A 15,614-nucleotide genomic window follows, 5' to 3' on the forward strand; every position below is an offset into this window, starting at 1 on the left:
CCTTACAGTTTCTCAGTCCTCTTTCACTCCCGTTTCTGGGGTTGCATTTCGGTAGCACTACAAGCCTCCTCGGAGTACATTACGGGAACGGCCGGATCGCCTCGAGTTTCTGAAAGGGCACAGAGGTGTTTCCGTTCCGCCGGACCGGATTGCGTTGCATTATCACGAAGCCGCCGACGTTGTCCGGGGCGATTGAAGCCGCCAAATTAGATCACCAAGTCCAGCAATATTTACTGTGCGTTTACAGCAAGGGGCTGCCATCTTCTCCTAAGCAAGGGTAACCCTAGCCAGAACTAACCATGAAAATAAAGCTCAGGTGCAGTCCGACCCATGGACCTGAGGTTCAACAGCCCCGCTCTACAGAAAGCAAAGAGAGGTTCTTCCCCCAGAAATTTCGGTTTTGCTTACTTAGCCGGCCACTTGTGGTCACCGCCAACTCCCAAGTCCTCTGCACATGGCCAGAGGACACAAGGAGCGGGGCCTGGCGGGAGACCCATCCTCCCTTGCGTTCTCTCCAAAGTCCCCGTGCGAGGGGAAAGAGGGCCCCCGCCTTCTGACACTCACCGTACGGAGATCCCGCGCCAAAGTCGTTGGCGGCCTCTATCATGTACTGCGCCAACAGTTCCCCGTTGGTGACTCGAGACGGGACCTTCCGGTCTAGCTTTTCATAGAGGAACTCTTCAACTCTGGCACCTGGAAATAAATCAGATCCCATTAGGACCTGGACACGTTTTGGAGGCGCAACGAGGGGAAATAGCTCAAGCGGAACTAAAACCTACTGAACCAGCAAAGGAGGTTGATTTTGCCATTCAGAGCTGGCTAGGAGCCAAACTACATGTGACGGTCACCACAGAGGACGTAGGCGAAGGCGAGCGGTTTATTTACTCGAGTGTAAGCGCAGGCGGCACCGATTCAGATCTGGGGGCATGGTGCAGCTGAGAGCAGATTTAGGAGGACAACAGTGTTGGGGGGAATGTAATCCTCCCATCCCAGTGTAGATTGGGGCCTCGCGCATTTACACTAGAGTAAATAAATAAAAAAGGAAAGCCTCGGCTACATGCCACACAATGCGCGTAATACTTAGTTTTTTGCTAGAAAAATCAACACGCTCCTTTTGCCTCTCGAAAGCGGGCGCCGAGAGCGTCTCCCGCACGGAATTCGGCTCTCGGGGTGAAAGATATAAAGGATCTCACGAAGTTGGAAGGTTAAACAAATATCTTGGATGAATTCCAGTCTGCCAGACTGCATTGGTCCCAATCCGGCTGCTGGTTCACGTGGACTAGTAGCCGTCAGCGTGGGCGGCACTGCGACCGGGGGAGCAAAATGCCCAGCGTTGACAGCAACCAAGAGGTACTTTTTTGCCTGCTGCTTATTGACTTCGTTCTTTGCTAAGGGGAACCAGGGGCCGGAAAGCTTTCTTCGGCCTCTGTGCAAAGCACCAGGGCTAAAGAGGAAAGGAAGCGGTGTTTTGCAGAGACTGTCGCACAACAAGCCGGCGTTCCCTCAACCCTCTTACACCCACCTTCACCAATTCAGCACCCTCCAGACCCGTCGGACTCAATGGCCTAGTGGACGCAGGGCTCACAGCGACGAAGCCCTGAGAGTTCTTTTATTATCAGGGACGCCAGCAGAATCTGCCACGACCCTCGGACTTCCCTGTTCCCTTGTCACTTAACTGCAAAACTCACAGTAGCTGGTGGTGGTGGTGGTGGTGAGAATGAATTTCCCCAGCAACAATTCTGTTGTTCCCTATCGTACCACAAAGTGTTTTGGGGCCTTGAATGGGCAATACCGGCCCACCCGTTTGACGAAACATCTGCTCCGGCTGGTGATAAATTGCTCCATGACCCAAAGACCCACGTACTCGGATTTGGCTGCAGCAGGACCTCGGTCTGACGCAAGATCTTCTCTGTCCAGTTCTTGGTGCTGTCGGCTCGGGTCAGAAGGTTCTCAAAGTGCGCGTCTAATTCGGTTTTCTCCGCCTGGCCTAGCTTCTCCTCTGTGAACTGCAGGCAGGAGAGAGAAGCGATCATGGATGATCCACTGGACACAACTGTTTATTTAAATCAGTTTCCCATAAAATCGAAAAGAACCGAGTTAAAAGAACCCAGAAGTGCACGATAAATTTGAGTTAAGAAGCCCTAAGGCTCAATTCCCTGGTATATGGCAAGTTCCTAGGCTCTGGGGATTTGTGCGGGTTAGGAACGTGGGACAAGGTCAGGGCTCACAGGCAGAGCCCTTCCTTTGCATGGAGACGGTGACAGGTGCAATCCCCGGCCACGTCTCCAGGTAGGGCTAAGAAAACCCCCGGCCTGAAACCCAGGAGAGAGCCCTTGCTGCCTGTCAGTGTGGACAATACTGGGCTAGCTGGACCCAGGGTCTGACTAAAGAGGAGGCAGCTTCCTAGGTTCCGAAGTAGGTGGCCACGAGCAGACAGGGTTAACCGTCAGTCCACCCGGATGATGCCGCCGGCTTTGTTTGGGTTCAGTTGCAATAACAGCTCTTGGGAAACCAGACTCCGTGAATAACACCCTCCGCAGCGCGCACTTTCCCACAATGCTGCCACAGGGAACTTGCCAAACCAGGTTTTCAACTAGCGCAGCAGTTTCAACTTTTCCGGCCGTGGGACCCCCACGTTTAGCTCAAGGGTGCCTTTGGGGATCCAAATAACGTCTTTTACCAAGGACTGCACTGTGGTAGGGCTGCTGTTGCAGATCCTCACCCCACCAAATGAAGACGAATGCGCTAGAACCAGGAGTGGGGGGGGGGGTTGAACTTCAGAGCCGCCCCAAATGCGGTCCACCTGCCCCCCAAAAACCACCCCCCTTCCCCTAGCCCACACCTAACCCCCTAACCATCTGGTGCAGGATTTCCCTGACTCTAAAAGCTTGAAATGCCTCTCCAGGAACTATATGGCCGGGGCAGCAAAAAGCAGATCTAGTCTGCCATATGCTTTCACAGTGCAGCCTGCCTTCTATTATTCTCAGAGTGCAAATCTGGATTGCAAATGCTGGTTCCAAATTCAGCTCTAGGTACACAAGATTTTCATTTTAGCTGCAGGCTTAATCTACAGGCACAAACCGGCTTTTTGAAAAGGTCAAGTTTGTTTCATGTCCAGTAACAGGTTGTACAGGACTATGTAACAAGAGGTGATCATGGCCCTGCCTTGAGATGAATGCAGGGAAGGAACAATGGAAGCATTTGAAGAGAGAGTGGTGGAGAAAACTAAGTTGCTTTCTCAGAAACAAAACAGAATTTATTATTAATTATTACTACAACGATCTATGGAAAGTTTCCGCTGTCTAGAACAGCCTTCCTCAACCTGGGGCGCTCCAGATGTGTTGGACTACAACTCCCAGAATGCCCCAGCAGATGCAGTCCAACACATCTGGAGCGCCCCAGGTTGAGGAAGGCTGGTCTAGAACGTGTCTCCGATTAACTGGCTATTTTTCCAATGTTTTTAACTGTAACTATACAGAAAACTTAAATATTTATATTATATTTAAATGCAACTTTGTGCACAGGAAAAAAAATCTTTATAGCACCACCTCACTATTTTCTCACATCATGGCGCTTTGCCATAACACATAAAAATAGTTACCATTAAAAGTCCTCAATCCACATTAAAATTCAAACCAAACTCTTCTGCAAATAAATATTTATTTATTTAAAACATTTCTATCCCGCCCTATATCATTAAGATCTCAGAGCGGCGTACGGATAAAAACATACAGTATAAAACAATAAATATGCACAGTTAAAAACAAATTAAACCATGATCCAAGTTGAAACAATATATAATTTAAAAGCAATTAAAGCAGTTATAACCATTGTATTTTCATATCTAGTCAAGTCATATGTATTGATTGCTATGGAGATATACAAGTGTGTGTATGTATATTTAAAAAGATGTCCAACCCTTAACCAGCTATGAAACTAATTGGCTGCATTTCCATGGAACAGTAAGGACTAGTAACATGAACGGGTTACATGATTCGGCCCATTTACTCCCTCGGCTTCTCCCGCTTGCAGCAAAAGTAATCCAAAGAAGGTTAGTTTAGCATCTCATCTGAACCTGGGAACCTTACACCAGAGAAGGCAGAAGGTATGGGAGTTGTCCCAGGGGGACGATTTTAGGCCTAGTTTGAAGAACATATAAGGAAAGCTCTTCTATGTGTATGCTTTAATAAACATTATATATAGGCTTCAACAAAAGCAGAACAGATTTCCAAATAAATATGCATTTGCAGGCAGAGCGGTAAAGCAGTAGTTTCTGCAGCTGAAACTCTCCCCACGGCCTGAGTTCGATCCCAGCGGAAAGCTGGTTCTCAGGCAGCCGGCTCGGGTCGACTCAGCCTTCCATCTTCTCGAGGTCGGTAAAATGAGTACCCAGATAGCTGGGGGAAAGGTAATAATGGCCGGGGAAGGCAACGGCAAACCACCCTGCTATAAGGCCTGCCAAGAAAACGTCAGCGAAAGCTGGCGTCCCTCCAAGAGTCAGTAATGACTCAGTGCTTGCACGAGAGGTTCCTTTCCTTTCCTTTCCATACTTGTATAGATTAGAGCTCTACTTCTACAAACCAAGATATTGATCTCAGATGATCATTCGTAACTTTCATTTGATCAAGCAAATTGGAATACAAGCAACACACACACACTTTTATCTGATCAATAGCGAGGCTTCGTTGGTGCCTTTCTCATTTCTCCCGAAAACATGCAAATATGTTTTTATTTAGGCCGGGCATGTAAACTGGTTTGTTGCCTGAAGGGGGTGGTAATTGATTGATGCCCTTTCTTCCTTTTATTGGTATGTTTTTATTTTATTATCTTTTGGGAAATCAACAAATAATTTGTACTGCAACTCAACGGAACATTTTATTGCCTGCCGGAACGGAAACTGACAACATCTTAGATGAGAAAGAAATCTTCCCCTGCTCTAAGAAGATGCTGTTATTGTTTCTTGTTGATGTTACATCTTGCTTTTCTTTTCTTGTTTGGGTATCTTTTTTGTCGTTGTTAATCGATTGCAAATCAGGTTTTTTTAAAAAAACGGTATGATTTTACGTGATGTTTTCATTACAATTTTGTTTTTAAGCTGGAGTTTATCGCTAGCTGCCTTGAGCACCATTTGGGGCGGAAAAGCAGGGTAGAAATTAAATAATTTTTTAAATGATGCATCCCAAGAACGCTGCCTACTCCAAAGGAGGAGAAAATACAATAGACTTTGGTGGGGTATTGATTTGGTCTTTTATAGTGGGATGTCGGCCGAGCTGAAAGTACCGAGAGATTTTGGGATGGCTTGCAGGAGATCAGGAAGGATTCCCTCCACCTCCCCAGGCCCTTGGTATCCTCTTCATCCCTGCTCCGTGCAAACCATGAGCTCATTCTCCAGGCGAAACGGACCCCATCAAAGTCTCAGCCAACTTGGGGGAATCCCAGACTTTGCAGAAGTACAAAAAAATGTCTTGGGGGAGAAACCCCCCCCCCCCAAAAAAGGACAGCTCCCCGCCCTAAATACAACCCAATGAAGTCTGAGCATGCTCAGAGGCTCTTTGGAATGTTGGCTGATAGTTAAGAGATGGAAAAGTAGAATCCTGGGTTGAGTGGAAATGGAACGGAATATTCTGAGAGAGAGCCTGGCTGGCGGGAACCCAGAACACTTGTGTCCATTACTGCTGCTTATGAAAGCAAAAAGCTGCCCCAAGAGGTGTTCTGTGGTTCACTCATTATAACTGTCTCACTATTTTATGCAGCACGTTGTGCAGGAGGAGAGGAGAGGGAGAATCCCACCAGCCTTGCTGAAAGACGACTTGGTTTTATTTCTCCTCTTCCCTCCTCCTCCCCTTTTCCTTGTGCGTCGTGTCTTTTTTCATTTTTACATTGTAAGCCTGCGGACCAGGATGGTCTTGTTTTACTGATTGTAAAGATCTCCAGTAGTTTTTTTGGGGGGGGAAGCAAGGAGCAGGCTAAAACTACTTTAAATATAGAAATGCACACCAAATTAAGTGCCAGCTGGGTGTTGTTGTTTTTTAAGTTGCACCCCAAGCCCCCCCCCCCCCCGCTTTCCCTGGAGCTTCGGGGCCAAGAGAAAAGCACCTGCCCTGGTTTTCGGCGCAGGGAAGCCGGCGATAAATAATGCAGCGCGGCCTTTGCAGAGAGCCTCACGGCCACATCAGCAAGGAAGGGAGAAGGCAGAGGCAGCCCAGAGAATCAATATTTCATGCCGGAGTCACGTTTCCTCAGGGCGACAGGGTGGGGAGGTCTGCCATTTGACAATATGAAGGGCCCCCTTTGCTCTCTATCCGACTCGCAGAAGGGCAGAGAAAAGCGCAGAACGGGCCATATGTCTCAGGCCGGCCATCTGCCTTGGTGTTGAACACCCTCGTAGACCGAGGGCACGTCTCAGGCGTCAAGGGGCGGCACGGCCGGGCAGCTGCCGAGGGCCCACGCCCCAACGGGGGCCCGTGCACGAGATCCCCTGGGGCTTGCTCCTCCTCTCCCCGCTTTGCAACCTGCTCATTCGCCTGCCGCTCGCTCTGGGGACCCCAGGCAACGAGGGCTGTGAGAAGGAGGAGCAGGAGACGCCGCGGCCTCCCTGCTCACTCCATCATGTATTACTTTTCCTATACTGCTCAATAGCTAAAGCTCTCTGGGCGGCTCATGACAGCGTAAAACATAACAGAAAACCTTTTAACATTCAAAAACGTAAAACAGTTTAAAAACAAGTCCAAAACAACTGATCATAAAACTACCGCATCATCATCATGTGCTGGGCTCCGGGGGGGGGGGGGGGGGAGGTCTAACAGATGGCCACGCCCCTTCCCCTGGCCCCACCCCAATCCCTTCCCCCAACCACCAATTGTCCCCTAGTTTCCCCTTCTCAATTCCCCCTTCTCAATTCTAAAAGATTTGAGATTCCTCCCCTGAGGCTTAATTCCTGGCATTAAGAGCTCTAAGATAAACCCTGCGGGAGTTTTTTTGTGCATTTTGGCCCCTGCCCACCCTGGGATAGGGCCCCCAAGTGCTTCTCTGAAACGGAATCTGGCCCTCAGGCCGAAAGTAATGGACGGTAGAGCTTTAAGCTCCCCACCTGCTCTGTGCGCTCTCTCTCCTTCTCTCTCTCTCTCTCTTTTTACCTGGAAGAGTTCCTCCCTTCATTAAGCCAATGACTTAAGCGAGAAAAATGGGAAGATGCTGAAAAGAAGCAGTGACAGGCACCAGATCAAAGAGGGTTTTCTGAAGGCCAAAACTTTTGACAAGGAGGCGCGTAGGTTGCAGGCAGCCGAGAAGCCAGGGTACGTTTTTATAAATAGCAATTTGGGCTACACCCACATCATCCAGGTTTGTCGATGAATATTCCAGGCTAGTTATCTAGTTATCTTTTTTGAAGGGAAGCATAGAGCAGCAGCACCTGGGAAATGGCCTCACGGTTCTCTAGTCTGAGAGGCGATGAAGCCCAGAGTTCGAGTTCAACCCTCTTGAAATGCAGGTGGCCATTTAAGAAGCACTCCCGAATCTCTATTTAATTTTTTTATTTCATTTATATCCTAGCTTTTTCTCCTCCTGCAAGGAACCCAAGATGGCTGACGTGGTCTTCCTCCTCTTCGCCTCCATTTCATGCTTACAACAACCCTGTGAGGTAGGTTAAACTGAGTGTCAGTAACTTGCCCAAAATCACCTAGCGAACTTGATGCCGAAGTGGGGACTAGAACTTGCATCTCCCGGGTCCCAGCCCAACACGCTAACCACTACACCACAATGGCTCTCAATGCTTGGAAGGGGGAGAAAGAAAATCAAATATTCCGGATGCACCAGAGACAATAAGATAACCCAGCTGGATCGAACCAACGGTGCATTTAAGACAAGCAAAACTGAAGGTGCTGGAGGAATAGATTCACTTGCTGTAGACCAGCCTTCCTCAACCTGGGGCGCTCCAGATGTGTTGGACTGCATCTCCCAGAATGCCCAAGCCAGTTGGTCCACGAAATGGACCTTCTGTCTTCTAGTTATCTCCCCGCCCCCTTTCCTGCCACGCCTCGGATGGCAGGGGCACCCGGAGACGCGCCCATTGCACAGGTACAGTAGGTGAGCCATCTTCTGTTTTTTCGCCGAATGTCCATACTCACCTTGGTCTACTCTTTAAAAAGAAAGAAAGAGCGAGAGAAACACCCAACGCTGCCCACTCCGGCTCCACCCGCTGCAACGTTCGCTTTCCCCCTTAAAAACCATATTTCTTGAAAAGCAACATTCGCCCAAATCGCTCGACAGCTAGAAGGCCCATTTCGTTACAGAGCTGCTGCGGGCTCTTTTCTCCACCCGGTACGTTTCAATCCATTACGACTCGTGAGGCCATTGGCAAGGCCAGAACTCCGTTTTTTTATACGGCACCGGAGAATACATTTCCTCCGGCAAATCGATTTCCACAAAGTTAATGCGTCCATCGGAATTGCATTGCGCTGGAGGAGACGGAGGCGGCGGGGAGATCCGAGCACAGTCCTGGCCAAATTGCATTGCGTCTAGATATTCTGGCCAAGGGCTCAGGCTGTACTCGTAGGGGCGGCTGCGTGCTCACGCTCTTGGTTTCGGTGGCAACACAACAAGAAACAGGTCTTGGACTAGAGGCGCTCAATGGGGTCCTCCGGCTGTGGGTCCGCCTTTCCACCGCCACCGGCTGTGTTCACTCCTCATGCTCTTTCTTGTCTTTGCTACCGCTTGCATGCTTGACAGACAGCCGGCGAGCCAGGAGGCCGTGGTGTCTCTCCCCACCGCCATGGTCCGTCTGGGCCAGAGCGAGAGGCAGGTGGACATGCAGGTTGCAAGGGGGAAGACGAGGCACAGCTCCAGGGGGATCTCATCCATGGGCCCCCGCTGGGGTATGGGCCCTTCTCGGCAAAGGCCCGACCATGCTGGCCCTTGGCTCCGGCAAAAGTTATACCTGCTTGTAAAGTTTATCAGTCTTCTCGCAGAGGTAACTTGGAAGCCAGGACCTCACAACTTGGGTCTTTGGGACAGGCCAATTGAGAAGTCTTTCCCCAGCAATGAGATTCCTAGAGATTGATCTCGAAACCATCTCAGTTGGCATGGCAAAGCAGGCTTCTGGTTTTTTTAATAACTAATTCTCGTTGCTCGCACCGACCAGACAAAACGTTGGCTTGGGGTTACTTTTGGGAGGCTTCCGGCCAAGGATAGTTAGCTGGCCAAGATTATACATTCGTTTTGACAATGGGCCGGAGAAATTGTCATCGGACGCCGCATTTTGCACCTTACAAGGAAGCCAAGCCGAGTCTTATTAGAGGGGTGTCCGAGTCCAGAACGGAGATGTTGACCTAAAGCAAGGGTCCCCAACATTTTGGGGTCAGTAGGCACATTCCGCGTGTCATGGGCACTCTCACAAAATGGCAGCCATAATAACGTAGGAAGAGCCATGCTGGATCAAACCAAGGATCCATCTTGTCCAGCCTCCTGTTCACACAGTGGCCAACCAGCTGCAGGATATGACTGCAACAGCACCCTCCTGCCCATGTTCCCCAGCAACTAGAGTACAGAAGCACACCGCCTCTGGTACTGGAGGCAACAAACGGCCATCAGGACTAGTAGCCATGGATAGCCTTCTCTTCCAGGAATGTGTCGAAGCCCCCTTTAAAGCCATCCAAATTGGTGGCCCATTTCCCAGAAGGCCACGGTAAGAATTTGCTCTCAATCAGGACTAACTGCCGCTACCACCCAACAACTGCTAAACTTCTCTTCCACATATTTGTTGAGATACCAAAGCTGTCATCAAAGAGATGGAAGGGACCGGGGGAATTTATAGAAAAATATATGTTTATTGTTTGCCACATTTATACTGCCTCAGCTGTATTTTAAGCTAGCTGACCCCAAAGGTGTTTGGGGCTTGAACTCCCACGTACATTTTCATTCATTCCTGCTTAATGCAGGGGAACCTGATGCATCAGGCGCCATGGTGAAAGGTTGAGAAGGCACGCCCAAAATGGCGAAGAAGCGATTTTCTGGGCGTTATGCCTTCCTGGTCTGTTGGACTACTGGTTTGGACGGGCTGTACTAAAGGAAGGGGGGGGGGGAAACAAAACCTAGGAAAGAAGTCCTGCCCTGGTAAACAAGGACAGGTGGAGGTGTGCAACCATGAGAAGGAATTCTCGTCTAGGGTGCACAAGCCAACCTAGCCAGGCGATTAGATTATCCACACTTCTTGAGCCTCCAACTTAAAAACAGCACATCCATTTACGACTTTCAACCTTGACACCATTGACTTGCCAAGTCAAAGAGAAGGAGTTAACAGCCTCTCTTCTCATGTTTGTTGTTCTCCAGCTGACCTTCTAATTAACTCTGCGCTGTTTCCGTTACCGGCTTTCCTCTGGAGGAGAAGTCTTATGGTCTTATATAAGAATATGTGCTGTAAGTCATTACTCGAGATGTACCAGGGCGATTTTGCTCGTTTTCGTTTTAAACTGAAGCTTGAGCAGTGCAGGTGTGCAGAGAATTTGGGACGGTCGAAGAAGTTCAAAGCTCGAGCTTTAATAGCCATTAATTTCCTCAGGTAGGGCAGCCCCTCTATTGTGCCCACGGGGACACGGGCTTTACACCAGTCCATTCAGAGGGAGGGCGCGATGCTACAGAACTGGTACACTAGTCCATTCAGAGGGAGGGCACGAAGCTACAGAACTGGCACTCTTTAAGAAACGTGACTTCTTTTTTCAGGGTCGGAACGAGAACTGAGTCTAGCTTCTTCATGGCAAGGAAGGAGCCCACCAGGGCAAGGCCTGTTACGTAATCGCCAGTTACGTCACAGCATAGCAAAGCTCTGTCATTAGCTGCATTTTCACCAGGATCAATGCTTTAAAAACACACACACAATCAATGACGTGTTGAATATATCAAAGAGAGAGTTTAGACGGCAGGGCCAGCACCAAGGGTCGGCGTGGTGGGCCAGCGGCCCAGGGCCCACACTCCAGTAGGAGTTACCACCATGAGCTCCCTGGCCTTGCTCCCTCCCCTCCCCTCCCCATTGCAACCTGCTTGTTTCCTTGCCTCTCGCTCTGACCCAGGCAACGGAGGAGGTGACAGCGGCCAGCAAGACCTCCTCTGAAGATCCTAACTGTCATCCGGGTGTATATAAGGGAAGGCCGTCTGCTAGGTATCCCTGCTAGGCTTTCTAAGATGATAGTATAACCACGAGATACTAGGATCAACAAACAAGTCTCAGCAAAAGAGAGAAAGGAAGAATTGAAACCCGCAATGAACTTTTCCTGCAGCGCCACTAATGCCCAAAGCGAGAAAACAACACCAAGTCCCTGCCCTGAGAAGCTTACAATATGAATTTCAACAGAGGCGGAAGGGAAACGGAGCCCAAGGGGACAAGGAATTGACACGGCGAGCGTTCAGTTTCATTTTGTCACATGCGTGGAGCGTCTCCTGAGGAGGGCACAGGGGGAGAGGAGATCCCGCACGTTTGACAGAATAATGTTCAACCGAGCCGGCAGTTTGGCACATGGTGGACGCTAATCACTGACAGGAACTTCTCCACGTTAGACCACCACGTACAGCACATAATTGGACATCTCCAAAGCAACCAGCTAAACAGCAGTGGGTTGAAAGAATTTGGGAGCCGAGGAGGATGTGCAAACTTACTTAGTGAGTGCAGCAAGAAAGGAATCCTGGTTCTGAGACAGGTATTACGGTGCCCAGGTGCCAGCCTTTTCCCAAGTGGGTGTCCTCCAGCTGTGTTGGATTACAACACCCATAATCCCCCAGCCAGTTGGCTACCCTCTGTGGAAGTCCTCCGTTCTTTCATTAGGTCATGAACATCCACTTAGGCCGTTCAGCCTCTTTCATGCCCTCCCGATGTTTGAGACTTCAACTCCCATCTGCCCCAGCCAGCCTGGCCAATGGTCAGGCATGCTTGGAGTTGTAGTCCCAAACATCTGGAGGGTGCCAGACTGAGGGACCCTGAGAACCTCATCTGTATCACGGGTGATTTCAGTGATAAACTCACAAATTGTCAGCCTCAGTCTATTTCTTTCGTAACCTTTTTGTATTACTGGGTGCGTTTTTGTTATTGTTGCCTTCGTGATTATTTGTAAAAAAAGAAGAAGCTTTATTTCAAAATCAAATAAAATGTCCTGGTAGAAAAGAAGAGCCACATACGAATAGGGGGCGGAAGGCCATCTGGAAAGGGTGCTTTTAAAACCAAGCACCATTTTCCCCAGGCTTATCTGCAGACGCAAACTCAAAATCCTGGAATTTGTTACTGCTGGTTGCTTTCAATTGCTTCTGTAGGTTTTTATATTATGCTTTGTGTTGTATCTTTAAGGTTTTAATCTTTCGTAAACTGGCTACTGGATAGTATAGCAATGTACAATTTATTTATAATAATAACAACAACAACAACTCCCCCTTATCCTTTGGCCTAGAATTGCAAAGAGCCTGTCTTTCCCAATCCAGCATCCTCCACATGTGCTGGACTACAGCACCCATGGTCTTCAGCCAGGGAGGATGGGAAGTGTAGTCCCACACACCTGGAAAGTGCTAAATTGCAGAAGGCCATTCTAGGCCTTTCTCCCGACAATAATTAGGGGAGAGTGCAGGTAAAGCGGGTGGTTTTTCCTCTGGGCGGGGGAGTAGACAGCCAGACTCAGATCCCTATCCAGCAAAACCTATGCGCCTTTGCTCATGTCCCCAGACCCACCACAACAACAACTCTATCAGACACGCATCATTTCCTAGCTGATGGGGAGAGCAAGCTTATAGCACAGAGAGAAAGTCAGCTGCCCAGCCAAGGGGGAGGGATGCAAAATTGGTTTAGCCAAAGGAGGAAAACCCAAGACACAGCTGAATGCAGGAAGAAAAGAAGAATAAAAACATGCAATTGTGCAAACGGGAAGCCATCAACTTTTCCAACTCGTCTTCTTCCGTAAACCTAATCCCATAGCCAGTTCCGCTGCATTTAATTGCATTTTGTATCCTCTTCCCTAGATGGCAAACCTTTCTCATGCACATAATTGCATGTTGTTGGTGTTATTTATTTATTTATTAGTTTTCCAAGTCATGCTTTACACACATACACAAAACGTGCATTTAAGTACAATTAAATGCTAGAGAACGGCTTAGGAAATTGGTTGACTTTAGAAGGCAGTCTAGAAAAGTCATTTACATATAGTATATGTGCGTGTGTATAGAAAATGTGCATTTCAGGGCAATTAAATGCTGGAGACAAGCTTAGGAGACTGCTTAATTGAAGAAGACGGTCTGGAAAAGTTATTACACATAGTATGTGTGTGTATATATATATATATATATATATGTGTGTGTGTGTGCGCGTTACATGCACACATACATAAAATCATCATTCAAGTGCAATAAAATGCTAGAGAAAAGCTTAGGAACTCGGTCCATTAGAGAAGACAGTTTGGAGAAGTTATTTACACGCACTTTAATCTATTATTATTATTATTATTATTATTTATTTATATAGCACCATCAATGTACATGGTGCTGTACAAATGTGCATCGATGTGCAAAAGCCAGAAGGCCAAACAGGGAAGTTCACAGCAGCCTCTTGAATGCAGCGAGAAGAGAATTTAGCAGCAGCTGCTTGCATGCAATCCGAGGCACGTCTACTCGGAAGCAAATCCCCTGCCTTCGACCGGGGCCTTGCTCCCAGGCAAGCGGCGATGAGCTTGCAATCCTCTCTAGCCGCTCACCTGGGAACCAAAAACACACGCCAATGGATTGACTTCCGAGGAGACCCTGCCTGGAATTGCACCCCAAAAGAACACCCAGCCCCACCATCCAGCCCTGCTCATTGCAGCAAAAAAAAAAAAAAAAAAAGAAGAGCTCCTGCTTTCTGCAGCGTTTGGGTACCAGGGCCCCGATCCGCCTGGCATCTGCCTGCCCCTTCTTACCTGGACGGCCCTGGTGAAGAAGACGCCGGCATCAGAGGCCAATTTCTTCATGTTGAAGTCCATCCTACGCCCCCAGCAGCAAAGGGGGGAAAGGAGAGAGAGAGAGGAGGGGGGAAAACAGGGTTTTATCCGGGGAAGTTGCAGGGCATCCGTGCCAGGCTGGGGCTGCTCGGATCCTGCGCTCTGCTGCTCCTGCTGCGTCCTCCGCCCACCTGCTTGCATAGGCGAAGTACAGGCAGGAGGCGAGAAAAATAGCCAGAGCCTCCAATCCCAGCTCTGCGCCCATCAGCGCCCTCTAGCAGCCTCTGGGCGGCTTCTTAAAGCGCAGCGCGCCTGCCATGGGCGGCGGGCGAGAAAGAGGCTGGATCGGGGCCATGGGCAGCGCCCAAGAAGAGTCCTCCTTAGGGTAGACCCATTGAAATGAATGGGATTGAAGTGAAGCGTGGCTAATTTAAGGCCCATTTATTTCAATGGGTCTACTCTAAGGAGGACTTGACTTGGATGTATTTTACGCCTCCGGGGATGGATTGAGTAATTTATTTTAGCATTTTTGTTTAAAAAAGAAAAAGAAAAGTTTCCAAAGAGAAGAAATGGGTGGTGGTGGTGGTGGTGGGGAGAGATAGTTCTCTGCCCCGCAGGGTTACAATCTAAAAAAGTCACAGCACAAAAGGAAAAAGGGATGAGGAGGGATGAGGATTTTTTAAAACAACAATAATAACAACAACAACAAAGCAAATTCAGACAAGCAAAATGCCTGTCTTTAGGAGCATTGGTGTGGATGTGTGGAGGAAGAACCATAGAATCATAGAATAGCAGAGTTGGAAGGGGCCTACAAGGCCATCGAGTCCAACCCCCTGCTCAATGCAGGAATCCACCCTAAAGCATCCCTGACAGAGGGTTGTCCAGCTGCCTCTTACCACTTGGAAGGAGGTAAGGCATGGCACATCTCTGCGCCGAATCTCTTCCCCTAGAGCCCCCAGTGTCCACAGGTGTCAATAGAAGGGTCGTTTTCTCAGCTGAATCACCTCTTGTGTGCGTGTGGGAGCATTTTCAGCGGGGAAGAGCTGCAGTTGGAGACCAAAGGGTTAACGCTCTCCTCCCTACATGTTGCAACACCCCCCCCCCCCCAATCTTCTTAGGTAGGATCTCGTAAGATGTTTTCCCTGAATCTAAATATTATCTTTTTTAAAAACAACAACAAGTATTTTCTGAAAGTATTGCTTTTAGAAATGTTGTTTTTATACCCGTTTGCAAATCTGCAATCCTATGCATGTCCCCTCAATGTCCCATTGAGTTCACTGGGACGTAATTCCCAGAAAAGTGTGTCATCGCCTAATACTTAGACGACTGATCATTTAAAATCCCTTTTAATCAGGTTATTTATTGATACATAAGGCACAAATCCCACAACTGCTGTTCTCAGGAATGCTGGAAGTTGTAGAACTTTTTCCTAACTAGGCATAGGATTGCACCCTCGATATATAACATATATAATATTATAGCAAGTTGCTCGCATTAATTAAACCCCCTGTGTCGCTAATTCATTTATTTTTAATGTTATGTTTTAATTAGATTTGGGGTTTATTATTAGCAGCCTTTGAGTACCGTTTTCTGGTGGAAAGGTGGAATGTTAAATAAACAAAAATAAATAAATAGAAATAACAATCAGGATATTGACGGGGAATGGAGGGGTTC

At 48.4% G+C, this 15,614-nt stretch overlaps 2 protein-coding genes across 6 annotated transcripts in view; one reads left to right on the top strand and one right to left on the bottom strand.

Annotated features, from left to right (window-relative positions):
* Positions 1-14,180, bottom strand: part of SH3GLB2 (SH3 domain containing GRB2 like, endophilin B2) — a 36,850-nt gene extending 22,670 nt beyond the window's left edge. For all 5 annotated transcript variants that reach the window (XM_063144603.1, XM_063144602.1, XM_063144601.1 and 2 more), the window contains exons 1-3: positions 13,920-14,180; positions 1,865-2,006; positions 565-693 (exon numbers count right to left, since the gene is read on the bottom strand). In XM_063144603.1, coding sequence (XP_063000673.1) covers positions 565-693; positions 1,865-2,006; positions 13,920-14,141 — 493 coding nt within the window. In that variant the 5' untranslated portion in view covers positions 14,142-14,180. The remainder of the gene's footprint in view (positions 1-564; positions 694-1,864; positions 2,007-13,919) is intronic.
* NUP188 (nucleoporin 188) overlaps positions 1-15,614 on the top strand; it is a 174,411-nt gene that overhangs the window by 62,741 nt on the left and 96,056 nt on the right. The gene's annotated exons all lie outside the window — the stretch shown is intronic.

The sequence above is a fragment of the Elgaria multicarinata genome, chromosome 19, assembly GCF_023053635.1.
Source record: "Elgaria multicarinata webbii isolate HBS135686 ecotype San Diego chromosome 19, rElgMul1.1.pri, whole genome shotgun sequence".
Taxonomy (NCBI): domain Eukaryota; kingdom Metazoa; phylum Chordata; class Lepidosauria; order Squamata; family Anguidae; genus Elgaria; species Elgaria multicarinata.